This window comes from Aulonocara stuartgranti, assembly GCF_965226115.1.
Source record: "Aulonocara stuartgranti genome assembly, chromosome: 13".
Taxonomy (NCBI): domain Eukaryota; kingdom Metazoa; phylum Chordata; class Actinopteri; order Cichliformes; family Cichlidae; genus Aulonocara; species Aulonocara stuartgranti.
In genome coordinates this window covers 13,296,115-13,304,144 of record NC_138949.1, presented here as the reverse complement: position 1 = coordinate 13,304,144, position 8,030 = coordinate 13,296,115, and the positions used below count along the sequence as shown (strand labels likewise).

Sequence of the window (8,030 nt, the reverse complement as noted above, 5' to 3'; positions counted from 1 at the left end):
GATAAACATGGTGGTGATTTTAGTTTGTGGCAGCAGCTAAAGCTTGGCTGAAGCAGACAGTGAGACTGGAAAAAAAAAATAAAAATCAAGACGTTGCAGTGATCCAGGGAAAGTAAACCTGAATGAAACGCTCTGGTGGGATCCTAAGTGAGCTGTGCATAAATAAATCCCTGTAAACCTCAACAGACTGACCCTTTTTTAAATCCATGCTTGACTGCAAGCGTTTATTTAACACGTTCCCGTCTGCTTAAATAAAGTTGGGTTTTTTTGTTTATTATTCGGCCTGTCATTGCTCACAGTTGAGGTAAAGACGGTTAATGAAATACCGACTGTTATTTGTCCGCGAGGAAGTAGCTAATCCCCTGCTGACCTCTCTGTGCTGCAGACCGTGCGGAAGCGCTGCTCGGTGTAGCACCTGTGAGCCTCAGGACCTCCGTATCTGGCATCCATTAATTTAGCTTTTTAGTTTTAGGATGGAGGAGCTGAGGTGCAGCTCCCCTGTGCTTAAGTTGGACCTGAACAACTTCGACTCTCCCGGAGCAGAGAGCAACCGACACGTCTTAACGAACTCTCGTTCGCTTGAGTCTTGCGCTCGGCTGGGTGTAAAACCGGTTCAGCTTTTAATTAAATCTCTAAACGACTTCATTGCTGAGCAACAGGACACGCCGTTTGAGACAATGAGAGTCATGCATGAATCTTATGAAAAGGAGAGGCTGAAGACTTTACAAAAGTGCGGCCAGGAACGGCGGAGGATTATCCAGGCGGCCGGGGACAGGCGGCCATGCAGCAGTAAAGCCTCGGGCTTGGAGGTGTTGCCTGACACCAGACTGGAAGAGCGCTCAACAGAAATGCCCTATGCAGATCTCTGCTCTGAAGAGAAGGCTGTTAGCAGGTCCTCCTGCTCTGCTCCTAGTAAAAGGGATCCAGAGAGGAGCACATTGTGCAGCTTCAACCTGGGAGACCTCATACACTCCCCAGCTACCGAGAAGAAGCTGAAGAGGCTCACCAAGAGCATCCAAAAGCAGATGTGTGTCACAGTATCGGAGAGAGACCAGAAGATAGCTGCTCTGATGCTGGTGAAGCATGAGGAGGAACAGGCTCGTTTGAAGCTCAGCCAGCAGGAGGAATGGGAGCGAGAGGAGGCCCGCAGGCAGGAGGAGGCCCAGCAAGTTCAGGCAGAAAAAAAGAGGAGGAAGAAGCTGAAACGGAGTATGAAACGCTGGAACGAGGAGCTGGAGGCCCGCAGGAGGCTGAGGGAGCATCGAGAAAAAGAGAAAGCAGAACAGCTTAAGCAGGAGGTGCTGCTGCAAGAAGACCGATGGAGAAGGCTAAAAGAGGAGGTGGAAGTGTACCGCAGGGCAAAGATGGAGGGTACACAGGAGGAGGCGGAAGAGCGCAAACGCTACCAGGAGAAGCTGCTGACCGAGAAGGAGGAGGCGGGGAAGAGGGAGCGAGAGAGGGAGAGACAGGTGGCAGCGGAGAAGGAGGAGAAGGTCCTGAGGAGCAAGATGCTGAAGGAGAAGGAGGAGCGGAAGAGGCTGCAGGAGGAAAACCATAAAGAGCTGCTGAGACACATCTTGCTGAAACACCAGGTTGAGCTGCAGGGGGAGGAAGAGGAGGCGCAGAGGAGGAGCACACTGGAGAAGAAGTTGCAGCGCTCCTGCCAAAGGCGTGCCAAGTCTGTAGAGGCACGACTCGAAGAGCTTCGGGAGCGGGCTGCCCGGGAGGAGGAGATGAGTCAAAGAGTGCAGCTGAGGGCCGAGCTGCAGAGCGTCCAGCAGCTCACACACAAGCAGATCCTGGTCCAGCTGAGCCAGAGACGCGTGGAGAGAGCCGCCCTGCACGCCTCAGCGCAGCACAGACGCAGAGCTCAGAAAACCCGGCAGAACAACAAACACAGGCAGCTCTGCCACCAGAGGCTCAGAGAGGAACTACAGAGAGAGGAGGAGGCGGCGAGGAGAGTCAGAGAGAGCCGCATTTCCACAAAGGAGCAGAAGAGGGAGCAGCTGAGAAGGCAGCGAGAGCAGATACAGGAGGAGGCACAGAGGCTGGCTCGGGCCTCCTTTCACATGAGGGAGAGAGTGAGGCAGCAGACGCACAGCCGGACCTTTGATCAGATGGCGCTTGAGGCTCAGCTGACTGCGTCTTTAAACCGCATGAATCTGTGAACTCTATTCAGACTCTGTTTTGCACCTGTACACTCACCCAGAGCTGCTTAGAAAAGGATCTGCAGTCAAATAATAGCTCCAGAGACTTGCAGAAATACTGAGACACATCACTGTTCTCTGCACTTTGAATGTAAATGAATTTAAATTCATTATAAATGGTCCCCGAGATGCAAGGGCCCTTGAACATCATATCAGAGCTGTTCTTAAAAATCATTTTTGGCCATTGTAATGACAGACACATGAACATTTGGTGATTTTAATAATCCAAAAAGTCAACTTTTTATTTGATAGAGTGCAGTAGCTGGGATACAGTTTCAAAGACTTCCAAACGGTTTCATTTCATTTTATTTAGTTGAGGTTAACTGCTTAGATCAGCAAGACCTCTGAGTGACCTCCTGTCAGGGTAAACTTTACAGGCACCATTGTTTCCTCAACCATTTGTGTTCAGTACTTCACAGCAGTGTATTCATTTATATTTGACCCCTGGCTAGTTCTTAAGCCTGAGATGAGATTGATTGTGTAGCAACACATTATATGCAACCCACATTCAACTAGTGACAACAAATATAACCATCCGGCACTTAAAGATTGATGGCTAGAGCGTTTAGCTGTTAGTAGACTGCAAATAAGAGGGGAGGGGATAGTCTGCAGAGGTCGGAAAGGAATCAAAGTGCAGTCCTACTGCAATGCTCTGAATGAGCTATGAGGACACGAGGCAAGAGTTAATGTTTGCTAGACCACGGTGTTGCCTGTTTTCCTGTTAGTCTGACTACTGTGTGTTATAAAATCTTTATACCACTTGAAGATTTTTATTACGTGCAAGATTCAAACAGAACAACGCTGTATCACTTTAATGCTAGGCCATAACAGATGTTTGATTTCACCATTAGCAGCGTGATCATGTGTGGCACATTTTTAATAATTACATGAACTGTAAACGGGAGCACTTCCTGTATTCAAATTGGGGTCACATGTAGGACAAATCATCAAAGAACTCCAAGGAACTCTCTTTTCAGACAATAGTAAAGAAATCTTTATTCTCATGGCATGGTGTTCAACTTAAAAAAAAAAAAAACTCCAGCAAATGAGCCCTGATCAGGGAGTTCATAAAAACACTGGATTTTATTCTAGTGGTGTTCCACCAATGGCAAGCTTCCACCGAGGGTCAGAGTGGAATTTTCCACCAGTAGGAGGAAACAGGAGTCATCAATATTTATCAGACAAACAAAAATTTAATAAGCAACACTAGACAGCATCAACCACAGACAGTGATTTAAGGCATTCTTGAAGACAAAGTTTTTTTTTAAAGTAGTTAAAATCCAAGTCCTTGGTTGAATCAGGGTATTTGGTGGCCTGTCATTTATAAACCCAAAAACCTTCCTTTTGGCTAATACTCCTTTGTCATGTCTTCTGTGGTCACTTCCAAAGGTTTGTAGAGCAGATGGGTTACATTGATGCAAACCTAATTGGTCTCTAACCTGTGCATGTGTTTTCATATGGGTTCATACATGAACTGTGTTTAGAGCTTAATGAATAAAGGACAAATTTAAGTGTAAAATATCTTAACTTTGGTTTACAATACAAAAACTATGAAATTAAAATTCAATCTCAAGATATTTAGTGTAGCTGTTAAAAGGGGAATTCTGCTCCACACGTTAAACATAAGTAAACAAGCTTTAGGTCAGTCGATGCAGCAATGTACAGCGTTGTGTGACGAAAACAAAAAAGAATCAAGTATAAAGTAAATAAATAAGCCATTATAAAACCAGAAGACATTTCACGTGTTTCAATATTTCACATGTTGCACACACTAAAGGAGCTGAAAGAAGGAAAGTAAAGGTAAAAATTGCTCTAACTGGCAGTGAGTCAATAAAACATCTGTAACCTCCAGAATCTGCTTGATAGTTCTTGATACGTACCTCACCTGCTGCCAGGAACCCGTCTCCGTCTAACGTATCACCTAACATGAGAGTTGCTGGACCAGTTTACCGGTTGGTCTTCTCATTTGGCTGCAGTTATTATCACTTCACATTGAGAGGTTCAAACCTTTGCCCCTTTTCTGTGTTTGGATGTTCTCCGCGTGTCCCTGGTTTTGTCCCAGCCTTATTCCACACTGCACAAGCATGAATGCTCAGTCAGAGAGATGATTCTAAATTAGCGTTAGCTGCAGCTGTGAGTGCGAACAGTTGGCCCGCGCCTCTGTGATAGCAGACAGACGGTAACCTGTCCAGGCTGCCTCTCACTCAACACGATCCCCACCATAAACCAACTCAGACAAACAACATTATAAAAAAAACTTTGTAGTTTGTATTATTGCACATTTATAATCTGAAAATCCGGCCATATTTTCAAACTCTTAGCCGTAAAATATAATAATATAAAGTGTACGCCCTAGAGACCTTATTTTCTAGGTGAGAGAGTATCGAATTATTTGGTTGTTCCTGTAAATCTATTCACCTTTCAGGATATTTAATACCTCAACATGCCTTCAGCGGACCGTGGCAACAAATGAGAACTGTTTCTGCTTCCTCTGAATGGAAACTCAATTCAGCTATGAAACTATATTAGTTACCCGATTCTTTATCACCTCCCGGAAAGCTTTTTGACACCCAAACAATAGCCTGACACAAATCCAAGTTACACTGAAATAAGAGGACCAAGGTAGACTCTGTCAAAGCCTATTTTGTCCTCTGATCATTGTGGCATACAGTACAGGTCCTCAGAGTTATCCTTTCACCCCCTTTTAAAATAAATTGCCCTCATGTTTTCTTTTAGTCATCGTGCAGTCCGAGGGCCAGCAACATCGGAAGCCCCACACCGATGATGAGGGTGAGGCTCTCCAGGAGCCCCAAGTGTCTCTGCTGGTGGGCTTCGGCTCCAGACTGCTGCTCGGAGTCCAAGGGCAGCTCATCAGTCCTGCTGCTGCTGATCTCAGGGAGAACATGCACCGTGGCCACATAGAGAAACGTCCCCGCTGAGAAGAGCATTCCCACTCCCGTTGCACTGAGCTGATTCTCAGATGAGCTTCCAGACTGCAGACACAGCACACATCAAGTTAAATAACTCAGACCCAGCAACCGTCTAGTCACTGGGATTTAATGCATCTCCTTTCAAGCAGACACGACAGTCAGATTGTGCTTTCTTACTGCATATAATATGAAGTAAGTGGCAATAGCAACTATAGGCGCTGCAGCTGAAAAGGCCAGTAAGTGTCCCTGAATGAACTTCTTCTCGAGGCCTCCGTGCATCAGAAAGGAGACCAAGCCAAAAGCGGCGGGCGCCTAAACAGGAGACGGGAAAGACGGTCAATGGCATCGTGCTCGTCACCCAGACATCTGTTCATTTCAATGAGCCGTTCTCTCACCTTGTGCAGAATCACAGCAAAAAACACTACAACTTGTACTGTCACTTGACCTGTAGCCACAGCAGCACCCAGAGCAAATCCATCAGCTAAAAGCAAACAAAGAGATTATTACTCTATGGTACAGCTACTTCTTTTATGTGGATTTGTATAGGTCTCCGGTCTTTAAGATCTGCATCATGGATGATTGTTGTTTGATTTGTGACTGCTGTCAAGCTTGGTTGTCCCCGTTTAAATAACTGTAAAGTTAGATCCTGCAGGCTGTGCTGCAGAATCACATGCTGAGTCACACGGGGGCATAAGGAACGTTTCCTTATAAACTTTCCACCCCTGTGACCTCGAAGCCAGTGAAACAGTGCGTCTCAAGCAAAAGCAAGAGAATAAATATGCAGAGGAGAGGTTTGGCTGTGTCACGTACCTGCAGCGTGAATAACCAGGCCCAACGTGGCTGTGAAGTGGACGCTGTTGGACAAACAAGTCGTCTGGTCTGAAATTAGACATCGCACACGCTGAGGTGGTTAACAAATCTGTGGAGGCAACACTCTGCAATGTAAAGCTGGCGTGAGAGTTCTGATAACTTGCCGCGTGTGGAAAGGTAGCTTCCTATCTGATCGACGACAAACATGAAGGTGAACCCGAGCGTCAAAGCCACCCCAATGAGGAACCGAGGTGGGCCTCTCTCTGCCACGGTCCCATTTTCTTTACTGGAATTTAGACCGGATGACACATCAGAGGATGACGCTGGAGACGGAAGATGAAGAACAGAAAGAGCTTTTGATGAGCTTGTTTTTGTTGTTTTTACAGAGAGCAGCTTTTTCATCTGCCACCTGCCTCATCAATCATCTGGAGGCTACAATCAAACACATGCAAATTTGGTGGGTTAGCACACCCACATAAACACAAAGCTTGCACAGCAACCATTCTGCTTCGTTGTCATGTGCATGTTTGAGCTTTCCTGCTCACCTTTCCACGAGTCTTCCAGCAAACCCACTCCCTCTGGGATGGTGATGGCCAGCGCTGTCCCACACAGCAGACCTGCCCCCAGGATGGAAACGAACTGCAGGCTTTTCTAGGGTTAAGACACGTGATTTCAGCAGATGACTGAGATTCCCCTCACAAGTTCTAGTTGTTCAGCAAGTTTCCAAAACAACAGCCTTGCACATTATGAAGGCACGACAAATAAGACAAGATGAAGTAGATCCAGACAGTCCGCTATAAACAAAGACTGTGGGAAATCACTTACCTCAGACAGTCTGAACAACAGTGGGATGAATCCGAGGAGAAAGGAGCCTACAAACATCGCCACAGATATAAATGTAATAATCAGCCCTCCGTCCATGGCGACGACTTCTTCCTAACACAAGTATTTACCCGGTTCGCCCCTTTGCTTTCATTTCAGCGTTAGCTCCTACTGAGATCCGGGACGGTGTGCGTTCTCATTGGGTCGCTGGAGTTTAATCTCTACCATCAGACAACACCAGAATGCTGTTCTGCCTTTCCACGTCGCACCGCCGTGGCCGCCCCCCTCGTTTGCTACACAGCTGCTTCCCAAGCAGCAGCACCAAGTGTCCGACAGCGAGAACTGCAACCTGAGTGGAAGCAAAACTCCATTCCTCTGTGCCCCAGTTAAACATAACCCAGGCCGGTTTTGACAGGGTGGGTTAAAAGGTATTTTCTGGAGAGGTTTTACGCGCCCATCCTACACTGTAGGACAACAAAGGCGTTAATTGCATCTTTTAGGGCTTCGATTGCGCAATTGTTCACCACCCGTTTTCAGTTTGGAGTAAAATCTCAATCTCAACAAAGTACTCCCAGACCACACTAAGTGGACACTATAAAGAGCACAGTGAGTGTGTTAAAGACGAATTCCTTCACAACGCGAGGCTCCTGATGGAAGAAGAGGGAGTGTAGGTCACTGGCAGGACAGGTTACATAAGAAGTCGATACACTCCTTTTTGCATACCACTAATATAGTTTAGTACGTAAGTAAAGTTTGTAAGTTTTATGTCAATTGCTATTAAAATAAAGCACTGTGCAACAATTAAAACACGCTATCAAAAGAGAGTAAAACACAAGAAAAATGTATAGAGGGCCACAAGTGCCAAAATAAATTACATACAAATTAAAGAATTAAATTTCATTTATTCATTGAAATTGGAAATAATTCTTATAAATGAAATGAACAGATGTTTAATTATTTAAATATTTATTCATTTTCAATTTAAATTAATTCACTACACATTTAATTAATATGTTATTTTCTGTATTGGCCTGCCATACAGTTCAAAAGTGAGAAACAGATTGAGACAGAAAGGTGCTTTAGTTTGAGTGTTTCAGAAATGGCTGAATAACCATCTCTGGGGTTTACAGAAAATGGTCAGAAAACGAGAAGTGAGCAGCAGTTCTCTAAATGAAAATGTTTTGTTGATGTCTGAGCTCAAAAGGAGAATGACCAGGCTGCTTCGAGCTGACAGGAAAGCAGTAGCAGCTAAAATAACCAC

At 45.5% G+C, this 8,030-nt stretch overlaps 2 protein-coding genes across 2 annotated transcripts; one reads left to right on the top strand and one right to left on the bottom strand.

Moving 5' to 3' along the window:
* The first annotated feature begins 357 nt into the window (after positions 1–357).
* LOC309720821 (uncharacterized protein) lies at positions 358–2,816 on the top strand. Its single transcript, XM_082557998.1, has one exon. It carries the CDS (start codon positions 474–476, stop codon positions 2,166–2,168), a length of 1,695 nt encoding a protein of 564 aa, XP_082414124.1. The 5' UTR covers positions 358–473; the 3' UTR covers positions 2,169–2,816.
* A 4-nt stretch (positions 2,817–2,820) lies between these two features.
* On the bottom strand, positions 2,821–7,581 carry LOC309720822 (zinc transporter ZIP9-like). Its single transcript, XM_082557999.1, has 7 exons — positions 6,773–7,581; positions 6,493–6,598; positions 6,112–6,270; positions 5,948–6,016; positions 5,533–5,618; positions 5,315–5,449; positions 2,821–5,200 (listed from the first exon to the last, which is right to left on the bottom strand). Exons 1-7 carry the CDS (start codon positions 6,866–6,868, stop codon positions 4,940–4,942), a joined length of 912 nt encoding a protein of 303 aa, XP_082414125.1. The 5' UTR covers positions 6,869–7,581; the 3' UTR covers positions 2,821–4,939.
* Positions 7,582–8,030: the final 449 nt, after the last annotated feature.